This window comes from Ailuropoda melanoleuca, chromosome 2, assembly GCF_002007445.2.
Source record: "Ailuropoda melanoleuca isolate Jingjing chromosome 2, ASM200744v2, whole genome shotgun sequence".
In the NCBI taxonomy this organism is placed as follows: Eukaryota; Metazoa; Chordata; class Mammalia; order Carnivora; family Ursidae; genus Ailuropoda; species Ailuropoda melanoleuca.
In genome coordinates, this window is record NC_048219.1 from 196,495,475 (window position 1) to 196,515,813 (window position 20,339).

Genomic DNA, 20,339 nt, shown 5'->3' on the forward strand with positions numbered 1-20,339 from the left:
GTGCGATTTCTCTCTGGTAATGTGCCCGCCTATGGCTGTTGGGAAGGAGAAGCTGTTGTCCTACAGCTGTTTGCAGGTGGTTGCTTCTCAAGCGCAAATTGTCTGACCGTAACNTTAGCCTCTTCTCTTCTGAGTCACTGGGAGTATTGTGAACCTTGTTTTACAAACTCCTGAACATGGTAGAAGTTAGCCATTTGTCATTTGTCCTAAATACGTTCTCTTCCCCTGTCCCTTGTATTTACTGTGGTGATGTTTGTGTCCCGTGTGTGAGAGATTATTCGGTTTACATGTGTGCCCTGACTCCTCAGAGCTCTGTGACTTGGACATGGTCCTGTCTGTTCCAGAAACTCAGTTGTCACGATTTCGAGGGGGTCATATGGCCCCCCATTGTTCCGTTTCTATTGAGTTGTTCTGTATTTTGAAATGACATTTCTCTTCTTAACACAGTGAGTAGTTTACATTAAGACATGAATTAAAATTTATTTCCTTCCTACTTCAGTGATGCTAACATGATTTGTCAAATACTATTTCCGACCTCCGTTGTTTGGTTACAGTAGCTTAATACATGATATGTTCTTGTGTGCTTTGGAAGCATTTCAGTTAATTTTTATTTATGTCTTGGGGCCATACCCTCCCTTCCCATCACCATGGCTCCATAATATTTTCTACAATTTAGAAGATCTCATTCTCTCTTAGTGTGGTCCTTCTCATTGCATTTCACATTATGTTTTGCTTTCTTTGATATATTTTCTGCCTGTTTTTCCAAAAGAATGAAGAACCATTCTGCCAAGTTCCGTACGAGGTCATATTGAGATTCTAATTGAGATGGCCAGTCACCAGTCGGTCAACAGAGAAGTGCCATCTGCACTCAGGGGTCCTCCTCACAGCGAGCATCTCTGGCCCCTGTGTCCTGGGGACGGCAGCAGGCCTAGCGGGACTCATTGGCTGTCGCTGCACATGCTGTCGCTTAGCTCTTAGTACAGAACGATCACAGCGGACCAGGCACAGAGCTCCAGTGGGACTCCCCTCGCAGCAATCCTGCCGATCCCATCACTGCCTAACCTCACTGGGCCTCTGTTTCCTCCCCAGTAAAATGAGCATAAAACATTTTGCTTCTTTGACATCTCCTGATTTCCCTCTACAGAAGTTTCCTGGAACTTTTAGGATTAGGGTCCCATTTGCCTGATGGAATATATGTGCTCAGCTAACCACAGGGGTCAAGAGTGGGAAATAATTTATGTGACGTGGTATTTCTCTCTTCCTCGCAAGTGCGAACGAACACATCACGCAAACCGTCTGGTCTGCACGTGTGGGGGAGGGGCTCTTCTAGTTCGCTGGTTCATTTGGGCTTTCTGTTTCTTGTTTCCCCGTTTGTGTTTCAGCAGGGCTCCTCGGGTCTGCATTCTTCACATTCTTCCCGAGAACGTAGTGATGCGTACTATCTCCTTAAACGTTTCAGATCTTCTATATTCAAAATGTTGTTTAATCTTTGTGTTTTCCTCGTCCTTTGTGTTGTCTGTGTAGAGGCCACGTCAGTCAGCAGAGGGAGATGACAAGACCCACTTTTTTGTTCATCCTGCCCCTTCTCGCAGGTCTTTAGAAAACGGGTTAGGTTTTACATAGCAATGTCTTTTAAAACTTTTTTGGCTTTAACTTTCATCATTCACTTTTCCCTCTTTTTACCTTTCCGAAAAAAAACACTTGCTCCTTTCAGGAGATCGAATTTAGATGCTTATTGCATCATCGTTTTTTTCTCACCTTTTTTTGAACCTAATAAAAGCAGTTCAGGCCGTGTGGCTTCTCCCTCGGGACCTTCTTTGCTGCTTTCTGCAGGTTTTGAGATGTCTGTGTTTTCATTGTATCAGACAGCTTTTTCCTTAGGCAAGTTCATTTTCATTCTCAAATGTATTTCTGTTTGGTTCTTAGTCTCTTCTTCTCTTGCTAGAGCGAGAGAACAGAGAGTGAATGGTTTCTGCTTCCGTGTTTTGTTGAGATTTTCTTTGAGATCTCGCACATGACCTTCTGTAAACACACCACCAGTCCTTGAAAACGAAGCATGTTCTGTTTATCCCGTTTCATTCCCACGAAACAGCAGTGACCTCCGCGCTGTTGGGCTCGTCACCTCCTTCCCATGTTCCTGAACACTCTCTTGCTTGATAATGGAGGAGTGGATTCTTCAGTTTCTGTGTCACTGTTCTGAGGTTTCTAGGCACGTGGATCTCACTCTTTCTGTAGCGTTTCGATGCCACGGTATTCTGCTGCTGGGAGCGGCCAGGAGCTAAGGTTATGACTCGGCACATGTGATAGTTTTTGCCCGACATTGTTCTTGGCCTCGTGTTAGCACTGAAACACCAGTCTGTGGCCCCTTGAAGTTCACTCTCGCCTCATCTTCCTCTTCTGGTGTCTCCTGCAAACCGTATGTTGCAGGGAGAGCCATGAGCCTCATCACCAAGAAAACGACCTCGTGCGTGTCCCTTCCATTCAACCTTCAGGTGTTCCATTTTTTTGTCTTGATTTTTTCACGCTGATTTCTTTTTTCTTCCCATTGTCAAAATGTGCTGTCTTTTATCTTTCCAATGAGGTTGACAATTGGAAAACTCTTTGTCACTCAACTAGCTGCGAAATGTGAAATACAGACGTTCTGTCCTGTGTTGGTTTTCTTACAGGGTCACCACATATCCTGGCTTCCCCTCCATGAAAGAACCAGAGGCTGTCTCTCTCTCTTTGTCTCCTCATTGATTTAAGTTTCTAAAACCTGCTTCTCCTTTCCATCCTCTATTTTTTCTTCTTCACCCCGCGTGGTTCTGACTTTTGTCAGCAATACCCCTTGGTCTGATCGGGCTTTTGGCTACACATCTTTGCAAATAGGCTGTGAATGCAAGCATGTCTTACTATTTTTAACTCATTCCCTCTCACGCGTACCTTTTAAATTCTGGCGACTGCTTGAAGTAAATCCTAGAAATGAGCAGTATGATTAATACGTTCTCAGGAGTCAGAAATTTTTCAGGGGCTTTAGAAAGCTGCCTTTCTACAGGAGTGACAGCTTGGTAGGAAAATATACCTGCGATGAGCAGCCTTGTTCCTGAAGTTGGTGTAGCTGGTGTTCCATTGTCTCTGGGTTTTTATCATGTCACCGGAGAAGGCAGAGATGGTTTCTTCTGTTTTAAATGTGACCTTTTCTTTCCAGTGTAGTTGCTTGCAGGTGGCTAGAGACAGGGACAGAGAAGGGACGGTGACGGCGTGGGGCAGGCAGGATGTGGGCCCAGAGCCCCATGACTGCTTAGGGGCTGCCTTCAGGGAGCCTTTGGGCAGCTTCCAAAACAGACCCTCAGGCCCTGGACAGCCAGGGCCCCCAGGGACAGGGGCTGCCAGGGGGCACCAATGCCTGGTTCCTCTCCTCCAGCTTGTCCCGGTGCCGGTAGGGGGAGCTTCAGGACGCCCTCCAGAAAGCCCGGTGGGCCTACAGGTCCTTGTGCTGCTTCTGTCTCTGTGTTCTCACCGTCCTGGGGCGCTGGGCTGCTCCGTGGTGCAAGCTTGCCCGGGCTGATTCTGAGCCACAGAGAAGGAGCTGTGGATGGCTGGAAGCTTCTCTCTTGCTGTGGGTGGCAGCGGCTTCCCTGCCTGTGGGAGCACATGCTCGCAGGGAGACGGGACGGGATGCTGCCAGGCCGGGGGCCGGGGTGGCTACTCCTCCCTGTCCCAATTGTGGTTCTCCCTCAAAAAGTTAGGTAAGGGCACGTGGGTACCATGAGGAGTTCAGAACCAGATATTTAAGCGTTGGCCGTTTGCTGCGGACTCCACAGGGGCTGGGTCCATGCTGTGCCTGGTGGGGACCCAGGAGGCAGGACCTTCACCCCCTCCTGGAGCCACAGCCCCATAGGGTTTAGGCTTCAGGACCTGGCCACACTGCCTCCCAGCACTGTGGCCTCTGGGGACCCCTCTTTCTCTCTCAGGGTGAGCCCTGGGAGTAGATGGAGGGTCCACGGGTGAGGGTCTCAGCAGCCCCATCAAGTCAGGAGGGAGATGAGTGTTCCTTCCTTCCCTCAAGCACATTCCCTCCAGGCCAGTGCAGGGGAGACCGTTGGTGCCTGGCCTCACGGGGCTTCCAGGACAGAGGCAGAGGCTCCCCGACAGTTGTGGGGTCCCCGGTGGCCGGGTGCCGTGTGTGCAGGGAGTGGCACCTCAGAGGGGGCTTCTCAACCTTGCTGTCAGCCAGCGACCACTGTGCCCCCCTGACATGTGAACACATCACCGCTCAGTGCTTGGATTCTCACTGCCAGGCGGGACACCGGGGTGTAGAATGTTCCAAGACCCTACCCTTCCCCCCACTAAGTGGTGCCCTGAGCTCCAAATGTGATAGGCCTGGGGCCGAGAATGGGTGGGATGTTGGGTGGGGGGGGCGGCGCAGGCGTCCCTGTGGGGGAGGGCTGAGTGGGGTCCCTGAGAAAGGTGGCATCACGGAGACAAAGGGTCTTCGGGGTGGGACAGACAGCAGTGGAACCAGGGTGGGCTGGAGGGAAAAGCCCTTCCCTCCCGTGGCCTGCATAGCTTCGCGAGGGTAATGTCCTGGGGTGTCAGTGTCCAAATATAGCGCCCCCGCTGTCCATCTAATCCTGGGACTCAGACACATACACCCCCACATCCCAGCGAGGGGGGGAGTGGCAGCTTCGCTTTCCCGGACCTGGTGTCTGCACGGGAGTCCCAGACCTCCCTGGGGGTTACAGCAAGGACAAGGGCGGGGGTCACACTGATTTCTGGGCCACAGCGGGCACAGCTCAGTGATCAGCCACAGTTCCCTGGGTTCTCCGACGCCTGCTGGATTTTACAACTGTGGATTCATGTCCCTGAGCTCCAGACCCCGAGACCCTGGTTCCTGCCCCAGCCTGTTCTCAGAAGAGGCACCATGCCCTTGCCCGCCTGGTAGGCACTGTCCGTGGGGAGCCTGGCTTGGCAGCACCCCGGGCGCTGTGTCTGCGGCCAAAGCAGGCTGCACGCGGAGCCGGGGATGGATTGTGAACCCTCTGCTTCCTCCCGGCGTGAGCAGGGGTGCCCGGAGCTGCCCGGCACCGAGCCACGAGCAGGAGCCGTGGACGGAGGCTAAGCAGGCCAGGCCCGGGGGGGACGGGGTGGCCGGGGTGCCTTCTCCCCAAAAGGGGCTTCTGGGGGCGAGCAGGGGAGGTGGCCGCCGACATGGAGGAGCCAAGCAGACATGGGTCAGACCCTGGGCCCCCCCTTCGCTGCCACCTGGAATCCCCCCGTGGGCCACCTCCGCAGCTCACTTGTCTGTATGGAGAGGGTAGGAAGGCTGGTCCCCAAAGCTGCTTCATGGGGTAACAAGCCTATGGGATTATGTCCCAGTATCTCCAGGCCCGTGAAGGGCAGAGAGCCAGGCCGTCAGCAGTCCTGGGTGGAGACCATTGCCCTCAGCAATGGGGGGCATGTGGTCGTCCTACCCGAACCTAAGCAGGTCCCCATTCTGCACACCCGCAGCTCCCTGGATGGCTCCCATGTGGCCTCCTTAGTTACGGGGCATCCATAGCCGAGGGAACCAAGACTGGGCCTGGCCTGACCCCAGGGCCTGGCAGCATGTGCTCCAGCAGGAACCCACTGCCCCTGGTGCACAGGCTGACCAGCCCGACCACAGCAGGGCGGCCAGAGGGGTGCACCCCCTCCCTCCGTGTCTCTGTGGCCTGGGGTCCCCAGAGCCTGATCTCCCAACACGGCACCCTGCGGTCCCCCGTCCCCCTCTAGGCCCACCGGCTCCTACACCCGCGGGTGTTTCTCTGCAGGCTGCGCCCCGTTGAGGAAGCCAGGAGGCCACTAAGGATCTAACACTCTGTCTGCAGACCCCGGAGAGGAAGGGGTTCGAGCCATACCGTGGCCCAACTAGTGCCAGGCTCAGGAAACCAGGGCTGGGTCTAGAGGTGCCTGGTGTGGCGGCAAAGCTCTGTGTTGTCCACCAAACTCCATTTCAATCTCCCAGAAACACAGGACACACTGGTGTCCCCTCAATGGATAGCAGTCAGCTTGACTGGTGCTTTCCCCATGGGTCTGGGGGTGTGGGGGGCCTCCTGGTACCGTGGCTCCCTGGTGTCCAGCTCAGCCCTGGGACGGTCTTCCCAGACGGAGATACCACAGCTCAGAGACACCAAGTCTCTCGCCCAAGGACACACTGCAGCTTGGCGGGTCATAGCCTTCACAGGGTGGCTGGCCAAGGTGGAGGCTGAAACTCCACAACCTGCCTGGACGAGGGGGTGCTCTTCCCCATTCCGCACACGGCCCCCTCCACGGCATGGCCCCCACACGTTGCTTCCAGGCCCTGCACACGGCCCCCTGCACAGCATGGCCCCCACACATTGCTTCCAGGCCCTGCACACGGCCCCCCGCACGGCGTGGCCCCCACACATTGCTTCCCCAACCAGCCTGGATGCAGAGCTGAAGAATCTTCCCAGGGAGTGCCCCTCTGCTACCCCAGAGTGCGTTCCGGGTTCCAGGCCCAAGGGCGGGCTCCGGGGCTGGTGCGGGAATGCAGAGCTCTGCGTGTGTGGACTGTGGGTCTGTGCTTATGAGACGTGTGTCTGGGGGTCTTGGGCCTGCCTGCAGACCCCATATCCAGGCAGGGAGGCCCAGTTTCCTGGATACCGCAGGCTGGAAGGGGCAGCGCCCTCCACCACCTCTCCCTCCTGGCCCAGGCTTAGGGAACAAGGGCTCCAGAGTCACAGACACGTCAGCCTTGTGCCCTGAGCCCTTCTGGGCCCCACAGAAGGGCCAGGGTTCCACGGGGAACTGGGAGGAGCCGCCTTGCCCTTCCCAGCATCACAGTCCGGTGGGGAGACAGATAGCGAACAGGCAGCTGCAAGTGGATGAAGAGGGATGGGTGGGAGATGCGGGGAGGGCACCACGGGGCTCAGAGGACGCAGCCAGGGCGTGTGCGCCAAAGGCACCAGGCCCGAGTCCTGACTCGGAGGAAAGACAAATCCACGGGCAGGGGGCTGGGGGGTTCGAGAGGAGAGATGGTGGCCTCTCCTGCCACCCTGCTCTGGAAGCCGGCATGGAAGAAACCACTCCTCTGCGGAACAGGAGCCTGACACCCTTTTTGGCCCAGGGGTCATGGAGCAGGTCGCGCCACCGTGGGTCTCGAGCAGACAGAAACCAGAATGTGTGAGAGGGGCCACGTTCAGACTCCCAAGGCTGAGTGTCTGCCGCACGCCGTTAGGATGGGGGTGTGGGGGTCACCTCCAGGGGCAGGGCCCTTGGGCCTTGTCTGTGCTGGCTGAGAGGGGACTGCCCCCAGAGGCAGCAGATTGGAATGACCCCAGACCCCTGGCTTGCGTTTCTCCCTTGTGGAATGTCTCCGTGGGTGGGAGGCCAGGAGACCAGAAGCCCAAGGCCCAGTGGGATGGAAAGGGGGAGCATCGCCCCAAGGAGGCCGCAGAGGGCTGTCCAAGCGTGGCCAGGCCTTTCAGCTCTCCCCTGACCCCTTCTGCTATGTATCAGCTGACGCATGTCCTGGATGGGCGGTGGGCGGTTCTGAGGAACTGCTGGGTCCTAGCCAGCAGAGAAAATACCAGCTGCTTTCCACTGGCCTTCCTCTTCTTCCCTGGAACCTCCCAGGGCTGTTTGTTCTCTGTTCTACTCATATTCTTCACTTTCTGAGGAAATGGCACTCGGCCAGGCCCGGGGGTCAGGGAGGTAAACGAGCCCAGGAGCCGGCACCAAAGACATGACATGGACTTTACCTCCCCCATTCAGCGGGTTTATTCTGGGTCTTCAGCATGTTGGTGGGAACCTCGTAGTCCGTGCACGTGAACGCTGTGAGGCATGGACGGGCCTGGAGCTGCTCATTCCCTGGGCCCCCTGGGGACATGAGTTTGCCAAGATGTCCGGGGTCCCTGTTCTACAACATAAGGAGATAAACCGTCGGAGGAACCTTGGAAAGATTCGTTTGAAAGTACCCGTTTGTGTGCAATGGTCACACTAAGGCCAAAGCCGCCTTGTCCGAGCCTTCCGGCAGGTCAGGCCCAGGCCCGCAGAGGCCCGGGGGCTCCAGGCCCTCGGCCCCATCAGATGCCCGGCGTGGTTGGCTGTGTGACCTGCCGCTGCGGGGGGCCTGACGGGGTACTGTCCAGCTCCCCGCTCCGGCTGCCAACCGCAGGGCTGTGGGGTGAGTTCAGGTGCACAGGAGGCTCGGCAGCCCCACACGCCGCCCCCCTCCTGGACCCCGGGCCCAGCACACGCTCCCAGGCCGATGCCGGTGGAACGAAATGTTTTTAATCATGAACGAGACGTCCTTCGTGTCCCCCCACACCAAGAAAAACAAAAGCTGTCCCGCCCCGCGCGGCCTCCTGGCTCACTTGCGCGTGTGTCCACGGGAGAAAGAGACCCCATGGGCTTGGGTATAGCCGCCCTGACGGCCGCCGGCCCCTGGGTCTGGGGTCCGAGGCCCTTTGCAGAGATGAGCTGGCCCGGCACACTCCCTCGAGGCCTGCTGTGGCTTTGTCACCGGAGGAAGCAGCCCCCGCGGTGGCAGCCCCGCCCTGCTGTGGCAAGGCTCCGCGTGACACCGAGTCTTGGGTGGGAGCCCTGACATCAGAGACGGAAACCACAAGGGAGAGGACGGACCTGACCACTGGAAGACGAAGTCAGCCGATCGCCCTGTGATGGAAATGCCCCCAGGGTTCCAGTAATGAACCTGACGGGGGCCGTTGGTGTGGGAGAGAGTTTTCTCGCATTAAGAGAAGAACCTCTTGGTGGTTTTATAGGGTTTTTTCTTGTTAATCAGAAATGAATGTCGAATTTTATCAAATGCCTTCTCAGCTGGTACTGAAATGGCCGTATGTCATTTCCCTTTGACAGGTTGGAGTGAGATTTCGTAGTTTGAAGCATTCCTGAAATGAACCTTGCTTTAGGATGTCCTGTGCAACTGACTCAAATCTGCTAGTGTCCTCTGTGTACTTTTGTGTCTGTTCATAAGTGAGTGGAGGACGTCTATGGGCATCTGTGGCTCCAGGGCATGTGGGCATGCCATCCTGAGAGGCTTGGGATCAGGGTTTTTATTAACTCTTTAAAAGACCTGGGCAGAGGCGTCTGAGTGGCTCAGTCGGTGAAGCATCTGCCTTTGGCTCACGTCATGATCCCAGGGTCCTGGGATCGAGTCCTGCCTTGGGGTCCCTGCTCAGCAGAGAGCCTGCTTCCCCCTCTCCTCCCCGCTTGTGCTGTCTCTCGGTATCTCTGTTTTTCTTTCTCAAATAAATAAATAAAATCTTTAAGTAAGTGAGTAAATAAATAAATAAAAGACCTGGGGAGCTCAACAGCTGCTCTTATGATCTTAAGAATTTGAAAGAACTTCCTGAGTCTAGCATCTTTTGTGAAAGTAATTCTCTACTAACATTTCCATGTTTCTTCTCAGATTTTCTACTTTTTTTAAAAGATTTTTTAAATTTATTTATTCATTTGAGAGACAGAGATTATGAGCGGGAGGGTGGGGGGCAGAGGGAGAGGGAGAAGCAGACTCCCCACTGAGCAGGGAGCTGACATGGGGCTCGATCCCAGGACCCTGGCATCATGACCTGAGCCCAAAGCAGACACTTAACCGACTGAGCCACCCAGGCATCCCATCCCTAATTTCTTCTAGATTATGCGATCCAGCCATATAGATTATATGGCTGGCTTCACTGCAACTATTTTTCTGAAGAATCAGCTATTATGTTTGCTCACTCATTTTACTGTTTCTAAAAATATCGCTAAATATTAGTTTTTAACAATTACTAGTGCATTTAGATGATTTGTCCTTTGGAAAGATTTATTTTGTTGTTTTTTTTTAAAAATGTCTTGATTTGGAGACTTCATGTATTTTCATGTTTTTGTTTAGTAATAAGATGGTTTGCGACAGCGGATTTTTCTCAGGATTCAGTTTGGGCGCCATCCCCTTAACTTTTACGGGTAGTTTTGCCATCGTGTTCTTAATAGCATGTAAATGCATTGTCAAGTTCTCGCCGGACCTCAGGATTGTGTGAGTCTCTTTAATTTCTGGAGATTTGATGATTTTTTTAAATTTATCTTTTTCTTACTAATTTCTGCTCTTTAATATTATAGTCAAAGACTACTGACGTATGATTTCCATTGTGGGAATCTGTCATTTTTCTTTGCTGTCTAAATAAATCCATGTCCTTTGAAAAGGTGGTTGATAACCTGTAGACCAGACATGTCACATGAAATCACTGAATACAGTGTATTCGCTTTATTCTAGTTTTAATCTGCTCAGCCCTGTAAGGGGGTTGCAGTCTGCGATGTGAAGGAGTGGTCGACTCCATCTTGTGCTTCCCACATCTGTAGGCTGTCTGTGCATGGGGGAGCTCTCAAAACAATGTCCCAGGGCGCCTGTCCCTCTTGGCGCACTTCTGTGGCCTGGGGCTGTGTCGTGCTGCGGAGACCACCCCTCCCACGGGCCCCCCGTCCCCATCTTCTCTCTTCCTTCAGCTTTGGTTCCCTTTGCCTTTGAGGTGACCCCGGTGAACAGGATAAGCAGGATTTTGTTTTCTTCTCATGCTGTCCTTGCCTTCGTGGTGTTTGCAGGTTAGTCGTTGAGACTGACAGCAAGTGAGCCATCCCATGAATTAAGTACAAAGTGATACGTCTATGAGGGAAACGCCACTTTACCAGGAGGCCAAGAGGCCTTTTTGAGGAAGCGACATTAGGGATGAGCAGAGATGGGCCTTGTGAAGATGGGGTTAAGAGCCGTCTAAGTAGAAAGAGCAACAGTACAAAGATCTTGAGGCAGAAACATCACCAGCATAGCTAGCTTGTGACCAGCGAGGAGGAGAGGACATGGTTGAGGGTGGGAGCCACACGAGGCCTTTTGAATTCAGCATGGGGAAGCATTGTAGGTATGAAACAAGGTGCTAAGAATTGGACAGTGGGCTGGGGGTCAGGGGAGGATAGGGGTGAGGCAGCCAGTAGTGAACTGGGCACCAGGGTGTGGAAGAGAGGAAAGCAGGGAGGGGTTTGATGGCCATCCCTGGCTAAGCTGAGTGGGATAAAGGAGAAGGGGTACAGAGAGGCCAAGGCCCCTGGACCAAATTTAGTGCAGAGAAGTGGAAGCTGGTATTAGCAACGTGGGTTGTAATAACCCACCAAGACAAATCACTTCTGCCTACTGCTGGGCACAGTGACCGGGCCACAGGAGGGGAGGGAACACCTCTGGAGGAGGTGAGAAGAAATTCATGACACCTCAGGGGCTGGGCAAGGTTTCCCAGGTGATGGGTGATGGGGCTGAGGCAGGGAGAACCTGGAAGTCAGGTGTGTTGACAGCTGGATGTGGACAGAACGGAGCTTCACATGGGGGTGGGGAGGGTCACAGCTGGCCCAGGAGGCAAGGAGCCTCAGAGTGTGGACGCCCCTCCCTGAAGAGGGGAGGGAGCGAGGACAGGGGAGCCTCTGGACGGGGACAGGCCAGGCTGCGGATGGAGGGGAGAGGTTCAGGAGCCCAGAGGGAGGTCCTGGGCCTGGACTGCAAGGGAGGAGGTGGCAGGACAGAGAAGCATCCCCAGGGGAGGAGACCAAGGAGAGGAGGTGCCCAGGAGGGGCGCCATCTGGTGGCCTCGCCCCTCCTGAAAGGCTGCGGCTGGAGCTGGTAGGTCAAGGCTGCTGGTGGGGCTGGGAGCCCACAGGAGAAGTGCAAAGCGGGGAGGCTTTTAGCAGCAGTTTCTTTCACCACTGTCCAACTGTTGGCTATTTTTCATAATGACAAATCTGCAGTGAACATCTCCTTACATTACTTTTGTCTGCATTCTATGTTATTAATTTAGGATAATTCCCAGAAACAGAACTACCGGGTCAAAGGGTATCCCCAGGGGCGCCTCGGTGGCGCAGTCGTTGAGCGTCTGCCTTTGGCTCAGGGTGTGAACACGGCGTTCTGGGATCGAGCCCCACGCTGGGCTTCTCCGCTGGGAGCCTGCTTCTTCCTCTCCCACTCCCCCTGCTTGTGTTCCCTCTCTCGCTGGCTGTCTCTCTCTGTCAAATAAATAAATAAAATCATAAAAAAAGGGGGTATCCCCAGTTGTGAGGTCATTGACGCATACTGCCAAATTCCTTTTCAAAAAAAGTTATCAATTTATCTATTAGTGATGCCACAAGTGCCTGCCTCATTTCACTACACCTTCGCCAGCACTGAGCATTCTTATTTTTAAATCTGGGTGTTTGCTTCTTTTTTTCTTAATAGTGAGGTTAAATGTCTTCTCAGATGCGTGTTAGCTGTTTGGATTTCCAGAAGAGCTGTTTAACCAAGCGTCACGGGGATCTCACTCTGCGTCTCGCACCCACCCACACGCCTCTCCAGCTCTCTGAAAGCCTCCCCCCCATGTCATCTGGCATTCCGCCTCCCCTCCCACAGGGGGTGTGCAGAGCCGCTGGAGGCCACACGTGATCCCAGACAGGTGGGGCAGATACTGAGGCAGATGAAGTAAACCTGAGCCCAAAAGTGCTTCCTCCTCAGACTGTGGAGGCTGAGACACGTGTTGCCTCGTCAACGTTTGCTCAAGTTGACGGAACAAGAAGCGTATACTTCATGAGCCACTTGCCAGTTGTCTGGGAGGAAGCGATGAAGTAATATCCACTTATTGGGCACCTGCTGTATGCTGGGCCCTTAACCTTATTTAACTTGATCCACCTGTAACCCTGCCAGGTGGTCTCCTCATCGGAATACAGGGAGGCCAAGGCTCACTCGGATAGGGGACGTGAGAGCCCCAGGATCACTTGTGATAAGCTGTGGAGCTGGGATTTGAATCCAAGTCTCTGGGGTGTCAGGGCCCAGACTCGGATACCCCACATCAAGGCCAGTCAGGGCTGGGTGGGGGGCAACACCGACCACAGGTGTCCCCAGAGCAGACCACTTGCCGGGGGCATCCATGGGCATCGGCCTTCTTGTCAACAAGACATGTCATGGCGCCCTTGACTTGGGTCCCAAACATATTGGAAGCTCCCACCATAGTGTTCAGGAAAATGTCAAGCAAAGTTTGCTTAAGGGCCCAGAATAGAAAGTCTCAGCCCAAAAAAAAAAAAAAAAAAAAAAAAGGATAATTGTTCAGTTACGTGAGACCTGAAAATAGAGGGTTAAGGCAAGAATATTTTTCGTGATTATTTTGGGCCCTTCAGTCAGTACTATGTTCTACTGAAGAGAAGAATGTCTGCCCTCTGAGGGAAATTCTCTTATCACACCCTTGCTGACAGGGCTCAAAATATTTATTGGAAGTTTCAGCTGTCACTTCTGTATAAATAAACAGGATGTGGACGGCCGACTGCATGTTAGAGATATTTTTAGATGGGGGTGGCTTTGCAGACTGGAGGGATAATATTTCAAGGAGAAAGTGCCTGAGCCCAGAATAGCCCACCAGAGGCTCACCCTCCGCGTGGCCTCAGCGTGGGGTCTGAGGAGTCTCATCTCCTAGGTCAGGGGCTCTTCCCCGTCCTGGTTGGCCAGCCCAGAGATGGCAACACGTCCTTCTAGGGACATCCCCACTCCACCCCTCAGGCGCAGAGGATGGGGGACAAGGTTTAGGACCGACTGCCCGTCACCGGTCCTGCTAACTAGGTGGGTCAGGTGGGCCTGAGGCAGGGGAGAAGTCAGTCATTCAAACCAACGTTTATAACACGTAAGCCTGTGGCCGATCAACAACCAGCCCAAAAGGCTGGACTTTGGGTGTTAACAATATGTGACGCGTTCAGCTTCTACCGGGCCAGGCTGACGATCTGTGCTAGTTCGTCTCTCCTCACGGCGAGACCAGCCTGGCATGACTTCCGGCCGCTCTGTCCACTTCTGTTTTTACTTGAAACGCGAGTCCGTGCTCACTTGGGAAGACTGCACACCCCAGTGGGCACGGGTCCCACCACGCCTGCTGCCGCCTCAGCCTGCTCACTCCCTCCCGGGGCCTCCCGCACCCCGTCCTCCCGCGAGGACTGAGGGGGCCCACGGTCCCCGTGCCCTGGCTGCAGTGACCCAGAAAGCAGCCAGGGCAGGGGAAACAGGACTTTGCGATTTAGAGGCCATGTCATAGGAGCTGCGGTAGACGGGTGCGGGGTGCTGGAGACACCCCGGCCATTCCATGAGCCTTTTCCAGCCGCCTTATGTTGATCTGTGGCCTCTGCTCCATTTACTCACTTTCTAGATCAAAAATCAGGAAGATCAGAAAAGTATCTTTTAAAGATCCTCATTTTTACTGTTTATGGAGTTCTTCATCTGTTATGTTCCTCTGACTGAGATCTCAAACCTTTCTTATAGCCCAGATCTGCCGGCCATGAATTCTCTCAGCTTCTTTTATTCTGAGTCTTTAGTTCAACTTCATGTGTGGAAGCTATTTTTGCTGGGTATGGGCTTCTGAGCAGACGGGGGTGTGTTCCCACCACCACTGTCAATACTTTGTCACCCCGTTGTCCCCAGGCCCGCACAGTCTCGGTCAGAAGTCTGCTGACATCCTGTCATCGCTCCTCTGTAGGTGTCTGTTTTCTCGACAGACTCTAGGATTTTTTCTCTTGAATTTTTTTTCTTTATCTTTGGCTTTCAGGGGCTCGTTTGAACTTGATGTGTCTATGTGGTTGTTTATTGGCTATTGCTGTCACTTTGGTTTTCATCCTGTTTGGGGCTCTCTGACTTCTTGGATTTGCAATCTGATATCTCACTATTTTTGGAAAATTTTCAGCCATTATCTCTTCACATATGTTTTTGCCCCATTTCTTCTCCTCCTCCTGGGACTCAGATTACAAGTTGGAGTTGATATCATTGACAGTGTTATTAATTCACCACAGGGATGCTCTGTTTTTTTCTCTTTGTGTTTCTGTTTGGGTAATTTCTACTGACCTACCTTCAGGTTCACTGATTCATTCCTCAGATGTCACATCTGCTGATAAGCCCATCGAAGCAATTCTCCCTGATACTGTGTTTGTTTGTTTGTTTGTTTGTTTGATTTCTAGCATTTCTCGCCGGCTTTCTTACAGCTTGCATCTCTGCTGAAATTCTCCGTTGGTGTCTAGTCTGCCTTCTCCACTAGACCCTTTATCATATTCATCTTTTTGAAGACCCTGTGTGACAGTTACAACATCTGGGTCATTCCACTGTCTGATTCTGTTGATTGATATATCTCTTGACAAGGGGTTGCTTGGTTTCTGTTGCTTTGGAATGAAAAGTTCATGATTCTGTGTCAAATATTGGACATTCATGTATGGGACAGCAGAGACCGAGGTAACTAGTGTTCCTATCTGGAAATGGGTGAGCCTCTTCTGCCAGGCTGTTAGGGTGGGGTGTGAGTCAATCTTGTCGGGAATTGGGCTGGGCTTGGGCTTTATGGTTGCTGTGGCTACTTTCGGAGCGCCACAGGCCTCCATACTTCTGACAACGGGCCGCCGTTGCCTTGTGCTCAGAGTTGGGGCTGGGGAAGTGTCCTCAGTGCCGTGTCCCACCCTGCATGCCTGGGCTACACAGTGGGTCTCTCCCCACCTCGTCTGGGCTGCAGACGGCTACTGCTTGTTATTCTGTGCCCGGTCCATCCTGGCGGCAGAGCCTCAGCTCAGACAGGCCCATGCCTTCAGGCACCTCCCTGTGGTGGCCAAATCCTGCCCCGCGTCTGTGGGGTCTTGGCTGGGAGATTCCTGCCCCCCCCCGCCCCCGCCAATGGCAAGAGACCTCTGTTTGGTATCATGCAAGATCCTAGGCCCAGGATGGGTTCCTGCTGCTCTCCCAAGGGAAAAGAGTATTTTCCCCTATCCTTCCGTTATCCACAGAGCATCTTTCTTGTGTCCTGGGGCTGGCAGGCTGTACCATCCCTCCCTCAGCAGCTTCAGGCTTTTGCTTTCCAGGACAGAAGGGCCTGGGAATGTCAGAAGGGCTATGGGTCTGTTCGCCACAATCCACTGCTCTTCCTCCAGGGGTCTAAGGCGGTCAATTCTTATGTGAGAAGTATTCAAGAAATGTGTAGTGTTTGTGCCTGGCCCCATGTGGCAGCCAGTCTCCTGCCTGCCCCTCAACTTTCTCACGAGCACCCGCTGGAGCCTCTTGGGAAGCAGTGGTGAGTCACAAAACCGCCAGTGTGTCTGGGGCTCCAGAAATTCCAAACTGACCTTCGAGGCCACAGTTGGCCTGTGGCAGTTTGTTACAAGTGCATTTCTTCCCACGTCTGGTATGGCAGCTGTGTCTTGTTCCCATGCTCTGCCCCAGGTGGGACAGTCCCTGCAGTGCTCCACCTTGAAGTAAGTTACTTCACTGCTTGGCAGTCTCTGATGGACTCCAGAAAACACATCATTTTTTTTAGTTTCTTTGGCTTTTTTTTTTTTTTTTTTTTTTTTTTTTTTTTTTTTTTTGCTTATTGTTCAGGTAAGAGCAGCTACCTGGTAAGCAGAAGCAGAAGGGACTCACCTTCTGGAAACTACATCTTCATTTCCCCCAGAGTTGAATCTTCATTTATTAAAAAGTATTAAAGATAGAACCACCATATCCAGCAATTACACTTCTGGGTGTACACCCCAGAGACCTGAAAGCAGGGTCTTCACGAGACGTTTGTCCACCCATGTTTGAACCAGCTGTGCTCATCACAGTCGCTAAACGCAGAAGCACCCCGGTGTCCATTGAGAACGGATAAATAAAATGAAGCAGGTGCAAACAGAATGTGACTCGGCCTTGAGAAGGAAGGAGGTTCTGACACCTGCTACGTGAGGACCCTTGAGGACACTACGCTCAGGGAAATAAACCAGTCACAAAGAGACAAATACTCTACGATTCCACTTACCCGGGGTCCCTAGAACGGTCACCCTCAGAGACAAAAGTTTGAATGGTTGGGTGCAGAAGAGGGAATAGGAAGTCAGTGTTTTGTGGGGACAGAGTCTCTGAAGATGAGAACGTTCTGGAGATGGACGGTGCTGACAGCTACACGACAGCATGAATGTATTTACTACCACCGAACTGGACACTTACAAATGGTTAAAATAGTAAAATAAAATTGTGCTGTTTAAATTTTACCACAATAACAAAGAAAGAAAAAAACAATCGACTGGTGCCTGCCCCGTGCCAAGTACTCTTCCAGGCACTGGGATTACAGAGGTGGACAAAACAGACCAGATCCCTGTCCTCATGGGACTTATACCCGATAAATAAAACAGATATGTTTCTCTGTATGATGGAGGGTGGTGAGCGCTGTGGGAAACGCCAGTGAGAGTGGGAAGATGGGGGCTGGGAGATAAGGCCTCACAGGGAGCCCGGCCTTCCAGGCTGAGGGGCGTGCATGGGGTGAGGCTGGAGAGGCTGCGGATTTGTGCGCTGATGGCTTGTTGACCCAGGCCGCTGTCTGAGCACGCTTGACTGGGCCGCCTTTTAGGCTGCCCTTGCATGTGGCATCCCCATCCCTGGAACCCCAGAAGCAGGGAGGGACGTCCCTAAGCCTCAGCTCACCTTCCAAGGTCTGGACATGTGCAGGACATCTGGGGAGCCCCTACGAACCATCTAGGGTCTCCCTCTCCTAGAGCCTGGGCCGCTGCCACTGGGCCTGGACCTGTGGGGTGCTTGCCGCGGTGGGGGCAGGGTGAAGCGCCCCCAGCTGGGTCCTCCCGTGGCCCTCTGCCGCGCAGGGGCTGATGGGCTGCCTTTCCGCCTGCAGGAGCTACGGAGAGCTCACAGACTGCACCAGGCAAGTGGCCGACCGGCTGGGCTGCTTCTGGCCAAACGCGGCGGTGGACGCGTTCTTCGTGGCCGTGCACCGGCACTACTTCGGAAACTGCCCCGCGTCCGGCAGGGCCGTGCGGGACCCGCCCCGAAGCATCCTCTGTCCCTTCATCGTGGTGCCCATCCTGGTGACCCTGCTGGTGACGGCGCTGGTGGTCTGGCGGAGCAAGCGCCCGGAGGGCGTCGTGTAGGCGCTCGGCCCCGGGGGGCCAGGCGGGAAGGCCGAGAGCCCGGCCTGGCCTGGGGAGAGCTTCCGGGGCCCTACGTAGTGCAGGCCCCCAACCCCCTCCCTTCTCCCCAGGAAGAGCTCTCAGGATTTCGGGGTGGTTGCGGTACAGGCGTTAACCCTGAAGGGCTGGAGGTCGAAGCGACCGGAGTGGGGATCCCGGGTGCTCGGAGGGAGCGGGAGCACAACCGTCACTATTCCTGGGGCTCTGTCTCCTCATGTCCCAACGTCAAACCAGACTCTGGATAAGTAGTTTGTGATTAAAAGGATGTCCCCGAATGCGGGCCGCGTCATTATTTCTGGGGATGGATCACTGAGGGGAGAAGGTTGGAGGAACTCCAGCCCCTTCACATGGCATGTGCCTCTGTGAGAAGGGCCCTCCCGGGGCCCTGCGGGGGGGATGGAGGGCCGCCGAGGCGCTCGTGCCCCGGAGAGGCCCCGTGGGACTCTGATGCCGCCCCCCCCCCAGGAGCTGGAACCGCTGGCTCCGGCACTGCGGCCCGCAGACAGGGTGAGGCCCGGTTTGCTCAGTTTTTGCTGAGGCCCCTCCTCAAAGACTCATTACCAGCCCTCGGGTCCGGGTACCCACCTCCATTCTGTCCCCGAGGGCTTTGCCGGCTGTTTCCAGGCTGCTGGTGCTCTCCCTTTCATAATTCTTTCCAAACCCTGCTGACAGCCACCTTCCAGAAGGTTCTGAATCCCCGAAGGGACCTTCCACACTGTTCCTCCCCGATGTCTTCTGAGCTCAGACCTCTCCCCTGAGGTCCCTGCGGCCCCCAGCCTGCCCTACCCTCCAGGGCCTCCTGGCCCAGGACCTGCCCCTTCACAGGACGACTGATGGGATGTCATGGCCACACTCTCAGTCTCGGCCTCCCCCTCTGCCCTGCAGGCCAGCCTGCCCAAACACAGGGGCCCAACGCCATTGCCTCCTGAAATGCTCAGCATTAGCATCCCACAACCACGTGGGGTCACCCAGCACCCCGCTCAGCCGAGCAGACCAGACCCCAGGCGGACTCCCCCAGCCTCTTCCAAGGCACCTGCTGTCCCGTCATGCGTAGGCCCCTAGTCTGCAGATGGTTTCCCGGCGGAGATTCTTGAGCTTCTGCGCAGAACCATGGGCACCCGGCGTGCTCGCACCTTCTCAGAAAGGAGCCCAGGTGGTCCTAACAGCAGGATAATTGCCTCAAGGACAAACAGAGACCCCGGTGTCCACATATCAGGACCTCGGGGAGGGGCTGGTCAGGCTGCAGTGTTAGGACCCAGCCCCCTCTGCCTTCGCATGTTCTACACTTGCGGCCCCACGACCTGAAGGAGATGGGCCACTGTCTCTATCCGTCCCTGCCTCCTCCCCAAGGAAGCCATCCTGCGAGCGGGTTACGGTTCAGGCGGTGGGCAAGGAGCAGGTGGAGGAAGAGCTGGGGGCTCAGGGCCCAGGTGTCCATGGGTCTCGGCAGTGGGCGAGATCTCAGGAGCAGGAGGTGGCAGGGAGAGGGTGTCGTGGGCTGGAGGAGGTCTTCATAAACATCGTCACCTGAGAGCAAAGGTGACCGGTGCCACAGGTAAGAGGACAGCCCCCGGCCCGACCTCGCTAGTCATGCGTCCTCTTATTAGTTACGTGTGCGTCTGCGGAAGGCGCCGGCTTCACAAGCCCGCGGGTCCTGCGCCCATCGACGCTGCTTCGGAGGCAATTTTCAGTGAGTCCCTCTTGTCTGAGATCATACCCTGGTGGCAGGGACCTGGGCCCCCAGCTGCCAGGGCAGCCCCGTCGCCCGCAGGCCCCTGCAGGTGGTCAGGGCCCCACACAGCCCCATCGCCTCACTGGAGCTGATCCTTCCAGAATCAGCTTAGGGCTGTGGCATCTTCAAGGACAAGGCCCCCACCTTCTTCCTAAGTGCCTTGCTGGCCTGAGGTGTGTGCGTGGTATGTGTGTGGTGTGTGTGATGTGAGTGTGTGGGTGTATGTGAGGTATGTGTGTGGTGTGTATGTGGTGTGTGGGGGTGGTATGTGGGGTGTGCATGGTGCGCGTGTATGTGGGGAGGTGTGGGAGGTGTGGTATGTGTGAAGTGTGTGATGTGTATGTGTGGTGTGTGTGTGTGAGGTGTGTGGTGTGTGTGGTGTGGTGTGTGTGAGGTGTGTGGTGTGTGGTGTGGTGTGTGTGTGAGGTGTGCGGTGTGTGTGGTGTGTGTGTGAGGTGTGTGGTGTGTGTGAGGTGTGTGGTGTGCACACACTCACAAACGTGGCAACGTTCAGCAGGAACGCGGCCGGTCTTCCGTGGCTCCTGGAAGAGTCAGACGTGGCTCTGCTGGGCCCGGCAGGGGCTGCTGTGGTCGGGACCGTGGCTTGCGTGGGGGGAAAGGCTGCCTCGCGCCTCAGCCGGGTGGAAGCTCCCTCGGCGGCGCCAGCGGCCCCGGG

The 20,339-nt window shown here is 54.7% G+C and overlaps 1 protein-coding gene across 3 annotated transcripts in view; it reads left to right on the plus strand.

Moving 5' to 3' along the window:
• RAMP1 (receptor activity modifying protein 1) overlaps positions 1-18,206 on the plus strand; it is a 48,111-nt gene extending 29,905 nt beyond the window's left edge. For all 3 annotated transcript variants that reach the window (XM_034655495.1, XM_034655496.1, XM_011233579.2), the window contains one exon: positions 17,637-18,206. In XM_034655495.1, the coding sequence (XP_034511386.1) occupies positions 17,637-17,892 (256 nt within the window). In that variant the 3' untranslated portion in view covers positions 17,893-18,206. The remainder of the gene's footprint in view (positions 1-17,636) is intronic.
• Positions 18,207-20,339: the final 2,133 nt, after the last annotated feature.